At 38.1% G+C, this 19,775-nt stretch overlaps 1 protein-coding gene and 1 long non-coding RNA gene across 4 annotated transcripts in view; both read right to left on the minus strand.

Moving 5' to 3' along the window:
* Window positions 1-16,850, minus strand: part of mob2a (MOB kinase activator 2a) — a 38,223-nt gene extending 21,373 nt beyond the window's left edge. Inside the window, exons 1-2 of one of the 3 annotated variants that reach the window (XM_079449557.1) lie at window positions 4,025-4,257; window positions 1,477-2,064 (exon numbers count right to left, since the gene is read on the minus strand). In XM_079449557.1, coding sequence (XP_079305683.1) covers window positions 1,477-1,598 — 122 coding nt within the window. In that variant the 5' untranslated portion in view covers window positions 1,599-2,064; window positions 4,025-4,257. Of the gene's footprint in view, window positions 1-1,476; window positions 2,065-4,024; window positions 4,258-16,418 lie in introns of those variants that run through there. The other 2 variants (XM_079449558.1, XM_079449559.1) reach the window with 2 other exon arrangements.
* On the minus strand, window positions 5,855-12,683 carry LOC306890070. Its single transcript, XR_013786251.1, has 3 exons — window positions 12,604-12,683; window positions 7,085-7,122; window positions 5,855-6,912 (listed from the first exon to the last, which is right to left on the minus strand). It is a non-coding gene; the product is annotated as an uncharacterized lncRNA (long non-coding RNA).
* Window positions 16,851-19,775: the final 2,925 nt, after the last annotated feature.

A 19,775-nucleotide genomic window follows, 5' to 3' on the forward strand; every position in this document is an offset into this window, starting at 1 on the left:
GCATGACGAAAAATGCTTCATCGTCTTCAAACGTCTCAGTTTTCCTTATCCACACTACAACACGAAAACGGAGCATTTTTAAAAAGGGAAAAACTTTGTCTCTGTGTGGACAGAAGGCCAAAACGGAGAAAACTATTTGCATAAGCGTGAACAAAAAAAAACATTATTTAATGAATACAGTGCTTATCTGCTTTTCTAAACAGTTTACTTGCTCTAAGTTCATATAAAAAAAGATACTTTTATACTAGATGCTCTGCTTTTGAGTAGATTTGTGATACAGTAGCTAATTATAACTTTTTATATGTGAGCACTGACACGAAGGGAGATGAGTGTGGCTGCCGTCGCATCATCCAGGTGGATGCTGCACATTGGTGGTGTTTGAGGAGATTCCCCCTTCAATGTAAAGCGCTTTGAGTGCCCAGAAAAGTGCATTTATAAATGTAATGAATAATTTTAAAAACAGACAGCAAAAGAGAAAAAAAATCGGAGAAAAGCAAACTAAATCATTAATTACCCCGCTAACAATATATGTTCAATAAATGTTTTGCTAACATTGCCGTGAAGTTATGAAAATATAATTTCTCTGTGTTTTAAACATTCCACCAACAAATGTAAGAATAACATCATCATTTATAACGTTTAGCAAGACGTTGATCAAATGTTCTTTAAAGGGACAGTCATGATTTACTCACCCCCAATTGTTCCAAACCTGTGTACATTTCGTTGTTCTGCTGAACACAACGAAAGATATTTTAATATAAAGGTCCGGGGCACTATAGACTTCCATAGTAGGGGAAAAACTACTATGGTAGTTAAAGGCGCCCCACAACTGTTTAGTTTCCCCACACAAAATATGTACTTTTGTGGTCATCCCTTTAATCATTACTTTTTTACATAATTTTAAGAGAACGTTTGCCAAAGTTCTGAGAATGTTCCCTGTTAGCTCTGCAAATAAGGCTGGGACTAGTATCCCCCAGAACACTGGCTTGGTTATATATACTATATATATATATAGAATAAAAACCTAGCAAGCACCAGGTCCCTATTACACGGCAAAGAAAATAAACTCCAACCCCAAGCAAAAGAGGAAACATATCTCTCGACACTTTCACAAGCAAAGCATGCACAAACTTTTAACAGCCCCCTTGCTTAACATTTCCAGAGGTCGAGCCTAACATTTGAAAGGGCAAAGTCTGCATTAAGCAGCGAGGAACAATTTGTCCCAATGTACATTGGTCTGCAGCCCTCACACGCACAAAAAGAGAACGTCTTGAACATTGATCCTGAACTTGAGCTAACTACCATTATGTCCCGGGCACCTTGTCTCCATACGCGTCTGATCGCACAACATCTGCTGGCAGAGCTTCTGGCAGAGCTTCAAGAACATCCACAACTTTAGACAGAATATATACAAAGATGCAGACATAAATACATAAGTGTGCATAACACAAGGATTAAGCATCTCAATTTTAGTACCTGTAGAAGAAACAGTCACAACACACCAGAACCCCCATGCAGCTTGTGAAGTCAGCAATCAGATTGTTCTGTCGTAGCGCTTGCCTCAAGGATTTACAAGATGTACTACAGGTGAGCGGCATCCATCAGACCGTAAACTCTTGGCAGAACTGCGGCGAGACGCAAGCTGGTTCAACTCAGACTTTCTCGTCTCCTATCTAGTTTCCCGCTCTGTGTTCGATTGCTGTGCTACAGTGAAGCTTTTGTTAGGTGGTGATTTCCCCTTGGCACGGTGCAGACAGAACAACACTCCAGTCAGCAAACAAACACAAACGTCCGCAGCGGGCGAGCACAGCACGTACAGTTGTTCAGCTCTTGTGTGTTCCTGTCTGCTGATACCCACAGTATCCCCCTCCCATCTTCTCTCTCTCTCCTCTCTCTCTCTCATTTTCCCGTTGGCTCTGACTTTGAGGCGGGAACGCTGGGTTGGCAAATAGATTTGCTGCAAACAGATGACGGACCACTGCAGGAACATTCTCAGCCAGGAGTTTTTAAGGGCCCGAACAGCCCCGGCAAATGTTGCCTTTAGGGATTTTCTCCATGCTCACCCTACGCAAAACGTCAACAGTAATATTCTCCAAGTGTTCCAGTACATGGAGATAAGTGCACTGTGTTAGTAAAATAAATAGGGAAACTATGGTGGTTAAGCTACAATTTGATGAAAACGTTTGCACAAGTCATTGCACATGAAAGTATATTGGTCAAATGTCATTATTATTTTTAGTTTTAATATATTTGTATTTATTTTACTCAATTTACTCATCCTCAGTTCATTCGAAACCACTATGACTTTCTTTCTTCTGCAAAACACAAAAGAAGATATTTTGAGGAACGCTGGTAACCAAACAACTAGGGACGTAACGATTTCCGGTTGAGATGTTAAAAGAATCCCAGTTCATGTTTTGAACAGCAGGGGCCGCTGTTTTTTTTCCGTAAATGTGGATATGCTGATATTTCTTAAAAAAGTAAAAGTTAAGAAAAGCACAAAGTCTTAGTTTGTTTATATTAAATATACTTTTGTATTATTCATTTTGTATTTTGTTTGTTTTAAAACTGCAATTCAATTATGTGACATAAAATACGACAATGCGTAACTTTAGAGAAATAATAAAAGGGCAATTGTTCGTTTTTAATTTGCTTCAACTCATTCTGTAAGAAAAAGTGAATAAAATCGCAATGTGAGATCAGAATCGTAATTCGCATTGTGAATCGTTACATCCCTACAAACAACATCGACCCCCATTGACTTATCAACACAAACCCCTTGAGACATTTCTCAAAATATCCTCTTTTGTGTTCCACTGCAAACTTAAAGGAAAGCGACGATACACTCTTAAAACATGATCTTATTCTTGTCAATATAAATTTAATAATTCTGGTTCTGATCTGGTGTGTGTAAAACAACCGTCCAGCAGTTTTCCCTAGTGTTTGTGCATGTAAATATGCATACCAGATTATAAATTCCCTTACCTCAGGAACAGATTACATCACCCATCTAAATCAATCTAAAACCACAGAGAGCGCAAGACCTCGTGTCTTTGTTTCAACCCTTAGTTTCAATGCATTAACAAAACAGCAACCACAGGGCCTTTCTCCCAGACCCGATGACGCAATCCCGAGCAGCATACTGCGTTTGCAGAGCAAAACCACAGGAGACCACCTCGATAAGAGCCTTCCCTTTGTCCTTAGAGTTCTGTGGGGTGCAACTGTTTTCTCTCCAATATCAGAAACAGACCAAGTAACAATGAGATCCATCTCAGTGCAGAAAGATGCGAGAGGAAATGCGCCTGCATGCTCTTATGTGATGGATGGTGAGTGCGATACACTCTGAATGAAACGCCCGTCAAAAAGACCACGTTCATTTCAAGGAGAATACGTGAAATGGATTTAACATGTAGGCTGAATAAGGAAAAAGAGCACGAGTCTTGTGTCCCAATGATGCGGTCATGAATGAACCCAAATCCCCGACTCAATGAAACCAACGAATAACAATCGAAACATGCGATGCTCTCTCAAAATAAATGGGAACGAAGCCCCCCCACACAAAAGCAGAATTTACAGCTTATATTTCACGACAAAAGCCGATCAGAAAGACTTCCACGCATCGTCAGGAGACACCTTAAACGTGCAACCAGACAAGACGTTAAGCAGGAAACTCCCAAATCGGGGCGCGTGTGGGTGATGGGGTTCCTCTCCTATCCGACCTGAATATAACATCCTCTTTTGTTCAGTCGTGTTAAAGTCAAAACGCAATTTTCCGAGACTGTCATACAACGAGCCATTCAAATGTCACGGGTGACCTTACGGAAACACGTGTGGCTTTAACGGGTCGCAACACAACAATGGAAACGAAACGCTACAAATGTTGCAGCTCACGCCTCAAAGTAACATCAAACGCGTTAACAACAAACGAAAGACGCAGTTTCCAGAGAAAACCTCGCGTTTGAGCACAACGCGTACGCGTGTTTGTCCCAAGAAGACCCCCTCACCGTCGATATAAACTGCTTACCTATTCAACGTGTACGAACCGTTCCGTTTAAACCTCATTCTGGACGCTAAAAGTTTGACGATGAAATCCAGAACTGTATCGATTCGGGCTGCAAAGCACGCGGACTGTTTTTACAGTAAGCTGCTAAAACACAAAGAGAAGACGTTTGCGTACGCGACCGCCTCTCATGTCCGTTTGCCTCAGTAGGACTGCCTTAAAAATCTGACAGGGGATGAGGGCGACACGAACCACTCATCGTTGTGTGCTTGTGAAGTTGTGGCAATAAAACATTGGGATTTGTCTGACCTTTGTGGCAACAAAGGATGGAGTATGTTTATTGTGAGCCACAGAAATAGAGATCTGCTTTTATACATACTGTATGTTTATAGATAATAACAGTATAAATATATTTGCAATGTCATGATAACACGTGTGTGTGTGTTTGTTTATTTAGTTTAGTCTGTGTGTACTATTAAAAAAGACACGCGTTTCAACATCCATCAGGTTCCCTAACTAAACATTTACAGCATTGCTCGAGGGATCATTCTGTGTCAAGTCTTGGATGTTTCCCGAGACATATATTTGGTAATATCTGTAAATAGGGATAATGATATGCCTAAAGTTACTCTTACCCATGAGACCCCACCCAATACAGCAACGCTGTCTGGTTCCACTTAACTAAAAGTGCCGGACTAAAAATAGAAGCAGGGGGAAGGCTGTCCGTGCAGCAGTCTGGAAAGAATCATGTAAAGAATGACTAAACCAAGTGCCAAGTTACATTTACTTAAAAAAGAATATGATATACTGTAGATGGACTGATACATAATCAACTGCCTCACTTTTGTGAGAAGTTCCAAATGGTTTTGTTTGTCCATACAAGACGCACCGTTACAATGCTGGCGAATTCTGATTGCATACTGGCCCAAGTGAAAAGAACCCACTCGATTTAAATGTAATGGGTCCCTCCTCCGATGCACAGTGCTTAAAGGGGAAGTTCACCCAAAAATCAACGTTGTGTGATTTTTTACTCACTCACATGACGTTAAAGGTGTTTAGAGAACTTGCGGCGTCTTCGGTGCACAAATGAAGATATTTAGGTGACATCTTGTCAGTGTATGGCGCGCGTTCACGAGACACTTCTTCTTAGTCTTCTTCTTGGACAAGAGCACGTTGACGCATACGTATTAGGTTTGTGGCATGAGGCTTGCCCCATTGGACGCCGACACTCTGTCTCACAACGCGGAAAAGTGATCTCGTCCAAGAATAAGAAGAAAGACGTGCTCTCGTGAACGCGCGCCATACACTGACAAGACAGAGGAAGATATCTCGATCAAGTTTGTTTTTCGCACATAAAGCATTCTCGTCGCTTCAAAAGAATTCGACTATGCGCGGATGGAGCAATTTAACGGTGGACCTTGACAACAACTGACACCATGATGTCTATGAGGAGGCCTAGAAATCTCTCGGCTGTCACCTAAATATCTTCATTTGTGCTCTGAAGATGCCGGAAGTTCCCTAAACATGTTGAACATCATGTGGGTGGGTAAAAATAAATCGCACAAGCTTTATTTCTGGGTGAACTTCCACTTTAAATTGATCAGACCACCTGGCCGCCATAATAAAGAGAAAACACAAATAGTGTAATATTGAAACATTAAAACTTGTTTTTCTATTCATAATAAAAGCAAATAACTGTAAGTGGGCATCTGAATAAAACAATAATATTCCTACAAACCTTACATTGGTAGGTGGTCTAATAAATTTGTCAAGCACTGTTTATCTATGCACACTTTATTTTGCTAAAAATCACAAGTCTTCTTGCTTAGAACAGTAAAGACACACAGTGTTTCTGTAAGCCAGTTTGTATTTATTGCTCATTTCTCTATTCATATTTCACATAAAAATACGAGTGCAGTGATGAGCTACATGTTACTGGTATACATCCCAAGAAAGACAATTTATGAACTAAAGACATACTGATATTCATCATTGTACCCTTTGATCATACATACTTTCTTATTTTAATTGTTTTATTTGATGAGAAAACATCTAAGAGCTTCTAACTAACTCAGTGCATGTCTTGTGTGGCAGTCAGACAGGTTATGTGAATGTGTTTCTCTCTCTGTTGGTTATTCCTGCGGAGAGCTTGGCTGGCTGACAGGACCATCATTATAATTACAGCTTGCTGCCGGTGTCCTGAGATATTGATTCTTGAGACTGCAGTCTGCGTTACACAATCCTCAGCGAGAACCATCAGAGCACCGGGACAAACCAGTCATATACCTCTGAGACCGACTACTGTATTTACAATGCAAAATAAATGATTAACACACACACCTCCATACACCACACCCAGTTGGATGGTTGTGACTGTGAATATTAATAAGGCCTGGTCTCCTGTTGTCTAACAGATACAGGATGCTGAACAAACATCGAAAAGTATGCAATTTAACAGGTGAAGAAAGTGGGATGTTTTGATGTACAAAGCTCCACCCACACATGACTGACAAACAAAGCATCCTGCGTGTCAACTAACCGTCACCTAAAAGTGTAACTTACTGGAAATGGAAGCAATGTTTACAAAGGGAAAGATCTTGGAAAACAAAAGTTTATCGGGTGGAAAAATTTTCATTGAATTTCTAGTGAAGTGGTTCCATTTCATGCTAAATCATTTGCAGTGCAGTGGAAAATATGTTTGGACATGAAGACTTTACAAAATGTTCTGGAATCCATTATTGTTTAATCTATGTCTAGGTAACAGGGCAACAGCGCTCTGTGTTCAGCAGTCTAATGCTCAATATCATTTCAGAGACAGATTTGGCGTCATCGTCTGCCAAAGAGTTCAAAACTCAAAAGCGAGTCTCCCGCATGCACCATCCATCACTTGGGTATGAGGTAAATGTCATGTTCTGGAACAAGATGGAAGTACAAAATCAATGCTCAAGGGAGAAGAAAGTAAAACATTTCAGACAAAGGTCAAAAGCTTTACATTATATCCAAAAATAAAAAAATTATGATTACCAAAATGTATAACATCAATAAACCGTTTATTCAAGGAAAAGTAAGTTATTTTTTATTCACCCACATGACGTTCAACATGTTTTAAGACCTCCCGGCATCTTCGGAACACAAATAAAGATATTTTAGGTGACACCTGAGAGATTTCCAGGCCTCTTCATAGACATCATGGCTATAGTTGTTGCATATACTGTATATAGTCGACGCATGCGCATTCGGTTTGAGAATATATTGATTCAAGTCGATTTATCTCGAGTAAAGAGTATATCTAAAAAAAACACATTTATTTTAAAATAAATGGCAAATAAATAAAAAAACTTAAAATAATTAAACACTGTTGTCAAAGATGACAGGCTCCTTTTTAAAGCCCTTAAAGTAATGTCTCTAAAAAATGTTCAGTGGCAGAACCATACTTAACCGGACAAATTCTACTGCCGATGCCCACCTGAGCAGCCTCATTTTCTTTTTAAAGTCTATGGCATAAGAGTGCCACATGGTTTCCATTTGCCGGTTACATCAGCTTTGTAAACAAATTCACATGTACTGCGCTGCCAGCGGGGAAGCTTATACAGTGACATTATTTACAACACTGATAACAGACAATAGAGCTTATGCACACGAGACAAAGATGTACTTCCGCTGAAATCTCAGCAAGCTAGGTCACTTCCGCTCCCATAGAACTATGGGGATTTTTCCCCAAGTGATAACAAAGTATTTAGGAAGAAAACCTTCACATTTCGGCGTGCCTCTGTGATCATGCCTCTAGTAAGTGGAAACGTTCACTTTGTACCTCGAAAGGGATAGCCTGAAGTTGTTCTCCTTTTTGGTTGTGACGTTTGGCGAAGTGTTTGAATACTTCGAATCACGTAGTTGATTGTAATCCTATGTGCATCCTGAAGCGAAACGCCATTGTTCCCTATGCCGCCAGAAGTAACGGAGCTGGCAGAGACTTCATGTCTCCGTGTGAATATACCCCATTGCACATGTCAACCACATGGGTGAACCCCTTGTGAAAAAGGTCTATAGTGTGGCTTTTTCACTAGTTAAATATTAGAAAAACCCACCAGCAAAAATATATGGTGACAAATAGTAATGATCTGCACAACAGCAACAAAATACACCTAATAATAAACAAACTCAACCTAAGAAGTAAACTCTAACTGAGAAAACGATACTTTTCGGCTTTTGTTGTTTCTTACGATCTGCTGCACCAAATTAAATTACACAGATCTAATACGGGCCATGTGGCCGGAGTGACGCAAGTGTTTGCTGAAAAATGTCAGACCTCCCGGTTGGAAATGTTGCCTTTAGGCTCACATGCACAATCGAATCAATCTGCACAGACCTCGACTGATGCACACTGCCCTCTGTCTAACAGCTTGACAATTCCTAGATCACATAGAAAACATTTAATATTTGTCTGTTTGTGAGCTTGTTAACCTCATTACCTTAACAAGGTTTTGGAGGCACTGTCAAAGCTGTGATGAACTGAGCCAAACGCCGTTTAAGCCAGGAAAGTCACTAAATTCTCAGACGCTATAAACTATTTGTTGCAGAAAGTTGAACTTATGTAACTCGCTCGATTTATGTTTGTAGGGTAAACTGGACTTGAGGCCTCTGGGGTAAAAGGATCATTTGATTTAGTTCTTCTCCAAAACACAACAGTACTTTTTTCGCAACCTGTTTCTATCTACGCGCTGCAAAATCTTCCGGCTTCATGTGGTTATTGTGTGCGGGTTCATGCTTATGATTTTAAACTTGAAATAAATGGTTGAAAATTAAGTGTGACCTTATAACCTACAGTATGGCATATTGCATATTATTTTGCGTTCAACAGAACAAAATAAAATGATAAAGTAATTTTTCCTACTTTGGGAGTCAATAACCAGATCTGTCTGCTTATAAGCTTTATTCCAAATATCTTTCTCTGTGTTCATCAGAACAAAGACATTTATACAGATTTCGAAAAACTTAAAGGCGAGTAAATGATGAAAGAGTACAACAAAATGGTATTGCAAATAGTTTTTGTTTTGGAAATAAACTGGATATTGATATGTCAGTTAGAAGTTTTGGCCAAAATATTGTGACACTACTCGACTACTGTAAGGCATATTGTATTGAACTGTGCACCATGGACATGCTTTTGGTGGCTGGATATGCTGTATTATCATAAACTTTGTAAAAGTGCCGATGACCCCAGAAAACTATTTTTTGTACTCCCATGACTCAAATTTTTTACCCTTATATGAAGAATGTGATGTTAGTTTAACATCAGTGGGAGTCTGAGCATTGGAGTCATAACAGCAGTTGTCTTCCTCTCACTCCTCTACAACATTCCACTCGTGTCTGTGTACTTCATGATCCAACGACCCTTTACACACACAGAAAACACTAACTAGATTAATGACATCCTGAACGAGGCTTAAAAGAGATGGAAAACAGTATGTCACACAGAACCAGCAGACAAATAAGAATTTGGTGTATCCTGAAATAACTATTGAAAGACTTGCCTGTCGGATTTCTTATCAGCAAATTTTGTATCCGCACTCTTGAATATTATACTCTTAACAATACATTTAAATATAATAGAAATAATTATATATTTTGATACTAATATAATTATATACTAAAATGGGAATTGGGCTTATGGTGAATCAATATCCATCACAGTACTGGTATAGAATACAGTAGTAAAGACGTGTGGTTATGATCGGTGGGGATGCGATGCTGCCATCTAGTGCAGAAATGAGAAAAAAACATCAAACTACAGAAGATTTTCTGAACAAAATGTACAGTAAGTTTGGCTTTACAACAGTCAGCAGCGTAATTGTTGGTTGGTGTTTGTTGTGTTATTGGTGTTTTTTATTACATTGCAAGGTGTCACCCATGTTTGTAGCACAACTTAAATCCTGTGCGATAGCAATAGATTCTCATCTTAGCAGCACAACTTATAATGTTTTTTTTGCCACATTTCTACAGAAATGAAAAAAGGACAAGAACAAAAGGATGACTGGAAGGATGGAGGTGACTGGAAACTCTGCTAACCACTAAGCCACAGCTCCATCATAAAATGTTGCATTCAGTACCTTTCACACCATGCGCGTGAATGATACACTTCATTGAAGATGGGTATCGAGACTCAAAACAGAACTGTGGGTTTTTGTCGGTCTAACCGTTGTTTTGTCTTGTGACAATATCTGTGAATCAACTGGATCAAAACCCTTAAATGATTCAATTCTGTTGACATTTCCCAGTCTTAACTAAGATGTTTAAAACAACCTGACGCACACTCTTCAAACATAAAATAAACAAAAAGAAAGTGTGAAGATTCTGAAAGAATGTGTCAAAATGTAACATTTGAAGCTACATCTATAAACACAATTGGTGTGCTGCTGTCTAAAAATGTATATATGCTCTAAAAAATAAAGGTTCTTAAAAGGTTCTTCACAGCGATGCCATATAGACCCCTTTACAGTCGACGTCACGGCATCAGCTGGAGGCAAAACAAAGAGAAAACTGGAGGCAGCCAATACAAACCAGCACAGATTCGGCTACATAAGTAGTTTCAAATATCATCTTCTTGTGTTTAGTGCCACAATCCACAGAACACAGTCCCCAATTTGATATTTTAACACATACCTGCGGCCATTGCCACACAAAAACACTGACGACAGCTGGAGTTAAACACTTCATAACACTTGAGATGAAAAAACGACTTCTTTTGTTGGTGTGGATAATTATTTGGGTATTTGTCTAAAATATCTCACGTATGCCCCAATGAGTAACTGGGGAACAAGGTTATTTTTCACATCATGTTATGTGTCAGGTTTGTGTTCAAATAAATGCATTTGTTAACGTTTGCCACTGTTAGTACACGCAGGCATCTATAGATGTATACACTCTTAGTTTATATTCACATTCAATGGTGCTCAAGTGTAATAATGTATTATAATGATAATTCTAATAATTAAAAAATACATGTTTGAATAAAATAAAAAACATTTTCCCATTTTAGTCGTGCAAAAAACATTTTTGATGTATGCGGTGAAGTGATTGACACATTCTTGATATATCGTAAAAATCTACAAAGATTTAAAGTGGCATTACACTGACAGTTTGTCTTCACATTTACTGTAATCTACAGTTAACATGCAGACGCACGCACCCTATTTCTAGACACAAGGTGTTCAAGGTATTTTGTATAACTAAATGCACCTTTCTAATCTCAAGGGACAAGTTATTATGAAAAACAAGTGACATATAACCGCAGCGTCACCTTTGGGACCCTTTAAGTTACTTTCAGTTCAGAAGCAATAGATTGTTGCATTTTCACAATACGTGGCAACAGACTTGGGTTATAAAACTAACGAAATTCATTGAAACACTTAAGATTGAAACAGTACGCTGTGGTTGTGGTTGTGTAACCATGCAAACTCAAATAACACATTAAATTCTCTAGAACAGCAATATGAACAGTCTGAGAAATTGTCGACAAATCAGTCTATTTAACCCTGTTTTTTTCAGACTTGAAATGTTTTGTTGCCCTAGCAAGAACGCTGACCGTGGATCTGTGGATTGGGTTAGTTAGGGTTTGACTTAGTGCCAATGGGACAGAAATGTAAACTGATTTGACCGTGACTTACAGTGTAATGGCTGAATATATTGCAATCCTCCCATTAATAATTAGACAACACACCGGCAGATGATTGATAAAATGTTTGCACTTTTAACTAAATATATGAATTAAAATGTAATGCAGATAACTTGTGTTATTTTTGCATTACAAAAGCCTTTAAAACCCTTTTAAGTGACATAAAGAGATTCAGGCTACTCGGGTGAATGTTTAAAAGAACTAAGAGCGTCGGATTTCTGCCTTCATACAGAGCTCTACCGGAGCTTTACAACAAACTAAATGACACAGATGAGAAGCATTAGGGCTGTCTGCTTACACGACAGAGATGTTGATTTTCCCTTTATTTCAAAGTTAAAGTTCAAAGTTATTTACATTTAGCAATTTAGCCGTTGCTTTCATGCAAAGCGTCTTACAAATGAGGTAAACAATAGAAGCAATTGCAAGTTATTTATGTTAATAGCACAGAGGGAACTTGCAGTATTGTGTTGAGTGTTTTAGTTTTGAGGAAGTGTTGAATGAAGATCTGTTATTCTGTCTCATGAGTACATACTCCTGTCTAGCTGCAATAAATGACTCGGGTCGGACCGGGGGCACAAAAAGTCTGATCAGGACATCCCTAGTTTTTGGGATTTAAAGAGCCTCTTTGACCCAACATTATGCCTAAGCTATCTCAAAACATTTTTAGGAGGTTTATTGACACTTTGTGTGGTGGTGTTGACTCTATAAACCGGATATACTACTTTTTATGAATCACTTGAGGTAAAATAGGTTATCAGTTGAAAGCACAAGATGGACAAAAGATTACAATTAAATCGGACGTTTCTACAAAGTAAAATTTAGGAGCTAGCAGCTGCCATTCATATCTAATCCTGTCAAACACAATTACATCATATTCACTCTAAAAAATAATTCTGCGGCTTTATATCACAAAAATAAACAGCTATATTACCTTAAAGTCCCCCTGTGGTTGAAAGTTTTACTCATTGCATATTTGAACATTTTCTTCCAGTGAAAACCGATTTCCTGCCTTAAATGTAATTCTAGTCATGAAGTATATGCAGATACATGAATATGCAAATTAGCCCCACCTGACATGTATGAATCTGACAGCTGATTGTTTCAGATCCTAATCTATGTGCCATCCTTGCATATCTATGGCTGGAACTGCTTATCCAAGGAGTCAAATGAGTTGATGTGGTTGGTTGCAGGTTTATGACATCATAAACCCGAGCAGTTTCAAACAGCATTTTTTAAACTGTGTTCGGGAAACTTACATTTTATGGAGAAAATACTCAGCAATGGTTTAAAATGATAAATGTGCACATGGTTTGTCTTAAAGCACATTAAAAGCAACACATAAACATATAAAAACACTAAAACTTGATTTTCACCAGAGCGGGTCTTTAATACAATTTTATGTTAGATAAAGTTATGTAAGTTACTTAGATTTACGATGGTATTTCTTTAAACTGTATATTTCATTGATTTCACAGCGTTTGAATTTAAAGTGGAGACACTAGACTGGAAGCAGGGATTTTTATTGCTGAGATAAAAAGTAAAAATTTCATTTTCATTTTAAAATTAGAGGTTTGCTTGCCCACGGGTCTTTCGACAGTTCATTATTTAAAAGCTTTAAAAATCTAGAGATGCTTACAAACAAAAAATACATAAAAAACACTATTAAAACACAATAATTGAAGTGGTATTTCTCCCAAAAAATTAAGATCCTGTCATCATTTACACATTCTCCTGTCATTTCAAACCTGTGTGACTTTCTTTCTTCCGCAGAACTCAGAAGATATTTAAAAAAAGTTGTTAACTGGAAGACAGAAGTTTATTATACACAATAAACAAATATTATTGTGAATAAATGTTGACAGAATTTTCATTTTTGGGTGAACTGTCCCTTTAATATAATAATTTTGGACTTGTTTTGAAGTCTACTGGCACTGTTTGTTCTGCGCTATAGAATTTGCAAGCAAACAAGCAAGAACACAACTGTGCCAAACACAACATGTACTATGCTCAGGGACAGAGGGAGACCTAGGGAGACCTTAGAGAAGAAAACACATCACCGGAATTCACAAATATCAAAACTCTTTTACTTAAAATGGCACATCAGATTTGGCAAATTTGATACAAGCTATAACACTTTACCAACAGATATCTGTCTATAAATGTATCTAGAGGGGACAAATTGTGAACTGTGTACTCAGATGTTAAATCGGTCTAAAGTTATGAAAGTTGAACAGGCATCATAAGCGTCATCGCTTCCCCAAGATGTGATACAGTTCCCATAAAGCATTGCTCTAAAAACAATGGCTCCCTCCACCCAGCGGAGACGGTTTCCTTCCCTCCGGCCTTTCTGTAATCTGTATTGTTTCTACATAGTGGAATTCTCCACTCAAATAAACTTCTTAAGCCATCCTATGTGTGTCAAGTGCCCTATGTGACGCCAATTGCCTCAAAGCATCTTAAACTAACATACTGTTAGGGGCGCCAAATATATTTAACAATCGGATTGCTCTTTATAAATCAGGTAAAAGACATGAGTATAAATAAATGCCACTGTTCTTACACAAATTGCAAAAAAAACTTCTCTTCTGATATGACTTTTATTTTCTGCTGATGTAATCATAGGGCGGGAAAAATATGAACCAATTATATTATAACCGTAGATTGTTTTAGGCCAATCAAGTCCCAGACATTTTCAAAGCCCACCCCACATACTGTCTGAATACTCAAAAATGCTGTCACGTTACGAAAGGTTAGTTCAATAGCAAGACGTGTTACACCAGGCTTGGCATCTATGACAGACAGCAAATGTCATTGGTTTGCAGACATTTATCATAAACTCACTATCTTATCCAAGATATCAAATACTAAAAGATACTTTGTCCCACCGTCCTACTATGACTAAATGGTCAAAATAGACCAAAACAGCTAGAACAGTCCATACGTCAGGAATGTGAATGTATGGCTAGTTAAACTATCTGGATGATGGCATTAACCCATAAGAATGCCTGACTAAACCTGACTCGCTGTAACCAGAAGCCACACCTAACCTCTCACTGACAGCAGACAGAGACGCTCTTTAAATAACGTTTCTAGCGAATGTTTCGGCTTGCGTGTGCTTATTCATAGCTTCTAGGTCTAAAACAAAACCCAAATGACAGCATGCTCGCATCAGTCCGTCAGCAAAGTCTGCATGGTTTCTTTTACTGCAGACACGCATCGCATCTTTAAAGCCTAGAACAACAGAAATAATTGAAACTTCTTTTCAATTGTTGTCACCATTGGAGTCAGAATCACAAACTTTTAAAAGATTATTATATAATAATAACTGATCTTACAAAGACATTTGACAGAAAAATTACAAATATTTTACAAGTCACTGTCATTGTCAAACAATGACTTTTTTCTTCTGCAAAACACAAGAGAAGAATGTTGGTAACAACGCAACCCCACTGACTTCCATTGTGTGAACACAAAACCACTCATACATTTCACAAAATATCTTCTTTCGTGTTTCACAGAAGCCAAAGTCATTTACAGGTTTTGTATAACATTAAGGTGAATAACTGATCATTTTAGGTGAAGTATCAATTTAATCCATCCATGTTTACTAAACTAACCCTAACCCAACCAGTCTAGTTTTAAGACCTATTCTAACAACATAAACGAAATCACAAAATGCCAATGTCGCTGTGCTTCAATGGGATGCGTCTGACAACTTTGACAGTGTTATCAAAAATGTCATATTATATTATAGAAAAAATAAATCCAAATTGTCATGTTGATCCACACTGGTTAATACTGCGGTGTCCCCAGCATGTGGACTGGTTGACCAGCATGGTCCTTCTGGTCAAGCTTGTTAAGAAACCATGTCGGGGACCTCATTCCACCACCAGAACCGTATACAACCCAATCTTTTGAGCTGGACAAACAACTGAAACATCAAATCTTGAATCAGTCATGAATCATGTCGATTCAGGTCAATACAGTTCAACAGCCAATAGACAGTGTTCAGTTTCTTGGAATACAATACAAACCGAATCCAAACGTCTTGTCATCTTATTGCCTTTAAAAAAAACAGACGCTCAAATGAGTGTCAGTGTTTTCTCAGCAAACTTTCTGTCAAACTCACGATTGGAGGGATGATGGACAGAGTCGATACATTTTCACAACAGCGAGCTTGCCACGAAGCTCTTGAGGTTAGTTTTCTGTTTATTTTACAAACCTTTCCTTACCATGCATTCAAGTGAACGGAACGTAGGGATATAACACCGTGAGCCGGTTGAAAATCAATTATAATATGTGACGACTCAAATCGGTTGAGACGATAATTTAAATAATCGCAGTTCATGTTTTGGTGCTGTTTTTTTTCTACAGACTTGGTAAACGTGGATATGCTGATATTTCTGAAAAATTAAAAAGTTAGGAAAAGCACAGACAAAGTCTTAAATTGTTAATATTAAACTGCGTTATTTCACATAAAATACGACAATGTAACACATTGTAGAAATAATAAAAGGTTGTTCGTTTTTTATTTGCCTCAAATCATCATGTAAAAAAAATCGTGACTAAAATCGCATCGTGAGATCAGAACCGTACCGCATCGTGAGCTGAGTGAATCGTAACATCCCTAATGGAAAGTGTCTCAAATCATAAATATTGAGCAGTTGTTCATTTATTATTTGCCTCAAATCATCATGTAAAAGAAATCGTGAATAAAATCACATAAATCCTAAATATTGAACTCACCCCATCAACCAATCCATGCTGATGTTAGGGGCTGATCCACGCCAGCTCTGCTTTGACTTCCACCGGCTGTCTCAAGCGATGTCCAGGGGAAGATTTGCTCTCTATTGAGTGTTCCTACAACATTTCTGGGCGCAGAATGTCTCGTGCAAAACAGCTTTGACTTTAAATGATGATCTTAAATAGTTGTGTGAAAAAGTTGATAACATCAGTTCGGTACTGTCAGGACTGTGCTGCAGTAATGATTCAGCCCCGCTACTTCTTTATTTTTAGGAATGACCGGAAGTAAACGCGGGCGGTGTCTCAAAACCTCGTGCGCTGACCTAAACAACAATAGACACCCTATCACCTAACGCGTTAAAGGTCGATAATAATGCTTTCTATGTAGACCACTCACTAGGCGCTTCCGTACCTGTCAGTCGTGGTTGTTCACCTAAGCTGCAGTCAAAAATAAACCATATCCTGCTTAACAGCTGCTTTTTACATAGATACATTTAAAGTATGGTCTCGTGAGGATCTTGATTATTTAGTATTTATTTTATTTATAATATTATATATGTTATTTAAACTATTTACATAATTACAGAAAATGATTTTCAAAGCTGACGACTTTCGTGTCAAGTAGTTAAAGCCGTATTATATCCAACCAGCAGGTGGCACTGTATACATGCTTAGTGTTACGTAAGCAAAACATTCCCTACATTTACTAAATTTCATTTTTGTTTAATTTTCAATCCGTTTCTGATTTTATAATACTTTTTAAACTAAGTAAACTAATTCACAAGTATGCATGACTGACATTTGGGATAAATGTGGATACAATATACGGGCCTTCCCTTATTAAAGTTCACCAAAAGGGACATATAAAACCATGGTTTTATTATAGTACAAGCGTGTTTAGTAGTAATTTTTAATACATTTGTATATTATAATGGTTACTATAGTAAAACCATGGTCCGTTTTCTTTTTAGTCACACATATGTGCTATAACCGCTGACTGTGCTTTACATTACGTCAGCAGACGAGGTTGATTCCCTTTAGCCTTTGCAACCATAGTACAGATCAATACCGACTTCTCTGACTCCAGACACGCCGTCTCTTGTCTCTCTCTGAGCCATGAGGCCGGCGCCTGCCCGAGGAGTCATCCCTACCTGTGATTCATGCACAGCTGGCCCACCTGACAAGTACATATGGTGTCTCCTTACATCCCCATTAATGAAATCACAGAAGACCAGAGATGATGCATGGAGAGAGGAAGGGCATGTTATATAATATGTGACCTCAATTTGGCCTTCTTAATGACAAATGAATTAGGATTCATGTCAAGACAACGTCGCCGTGCACCAATAGATGGCAGCACCATGCAGGTGTGTGTGAAATGTAATCTCAAGTCATTTGAAGAATACACTTTTATGGGCCAAACAAATAAATATTTGCTGTTCATTTCGGTCTTGACGTAAAATGATTTGATGAATTAGCACGGACCACCACCTCAGCTAAAAACCTTCTTTACTGTTCTACTGAAGAAAAGTTGCAAAAATCTATTTTTGGGTGATCCGAACCTTTCAAATATTTTCCTGATAAACCTTTTTATGAAAAATAAATAAATGCAACATTTGTAGGTTGTGTAAATACAATCAGGGCTGTGTTACGGGCAGCTCAAGTACAACACGGCTCGACCAAAAGCACGAGCTTGAGGAGGAACTTTGTGTTTGCCAGATGTGAATTTGGTGACTTTTAAATTCGCAGTTAGTCTCAGAATGCTGTGTTACTTGGAGCTATTAAAACATTTACATTTCACGTCAGTTTGCTCTAATAGGGTTTATTATATTATCAGTTGTAGTGGTCATTTTAGCAATGAAAATATATTAGGCCCAAACATTTTTATTGGCACTATAATTGGAGAAAGATTAAGCAATGGAGTAATGCACCCACGTCACAAGAGTCTAAAAACAGGCACAAAATCATTTCCTGGCACCAGAGGTTTATACATTTCTTACGGTGAATCTTTGTGGTTTTTCTGTTAGGGAATAAACATTTTCAGATGCTTTCAATTTACGGTCATCCGAGGACACAGGCAACAGGGCACGGAATCCCACGGAAAGTTACCTACCAGCTCCGGCAAACAGAGTTGGGAAGGACTGCAGTTATGATGTAACAGTTTTATAAGTTGCCATATATAAACCCTGGGATCCGAGAGAGCTCTGGCACACGGCACGGCTACATCTGGAAACCGTCGTCTCCACTCGTCCATCCACTCGTTTGTTCGGTCGCCTACAATAACACACACATTTTTTTTCAGTTTCACAAATATGTAGAAAGAAATATTTGAAATTGACATCATTTATTAAGTCAATTTTATAAACTTGAAACTCTATTCATTTTTTTAATGCGAGTCATGTTTGTTATTATTGTGTTTTTGAAAGGCATGTTAAAAAAAAACCATGGCTTCATTTAATAACCACACGATGTGATTCTGCATGTCACACTTACTAAAACAAACCCAGGAGACATTGACATTCCTGTTAATGTGGATGCTGGACTGCAGTCTTTGTAAGATGACAGCAATTTGACAATCGACTAACATATGTAATGTGATGTATTTATCAATATATTTATTTAGATTCATATATTTAATATTAACTGGCATTTATTAAATTGAGGTTGATAAATCAACATTCTGATTCTCGTAAATGTCCCAAATATTGTTTTAATAATTTAGTGCCGATTTATCAGTATGATTAACATGAATGAAGACATAATTAGAAATCTCATCAAACATGAACACATACACACATCCATATTATGTCAACTATATTATTTATGTATTAAGCTTATTTCATTTAATAACTGGTGTTTGCCAAAGACTAAATTTGAGCTAGAATCACTAAACTAGAGGTAGACTGCTGACCGCAGCAGCAATGTGAAAGGTGGGTAGTTGGTTTTTGATGGTGATGTGAGGGAGGAACACAGGAGGCTCTTTTGTGTCGACTGCATGTCATCATGCGGTCATCGTCAGCTGGCCTTCTGTAGTCATTATCTCTTCACAACACGCAGTCTGAACAACACTGCCTCATTTGACCCACTCAACACGTTACACAGGGTGTGTGAATACATCACCCGCAATGTACTGTACATCATATCATGTCCTAGAGTTCCTCAAACCTTCATTCATTCACGCTATTGACATTGAATGACACGAAAAGGAAATAAAAAATTCCCAAGCCGAGCAGGAACAGAATGGTATTCTCGAGTGGGAAGAGGGGAATTTGTCATGCTCTTCCCACAGGATCTTGTGTTTCTGGCCATACGGAAGGTCTTTCTTCTTCGCACTCTTACCTTTGACCCTGCAGCTCTGTC

This window comes from Barbatula barbatula (genome assembly GCF_947034865.1).
Source record: "Barbatula barbatula genome assembly, chromosome: 25".
Taxonomy (NCBI): Eukaryota; Metazoa; Chordata; class Actinopteri; order Cypriniformes; family Nemacheilidae; genus Barbatula; species Barbatula barbatula.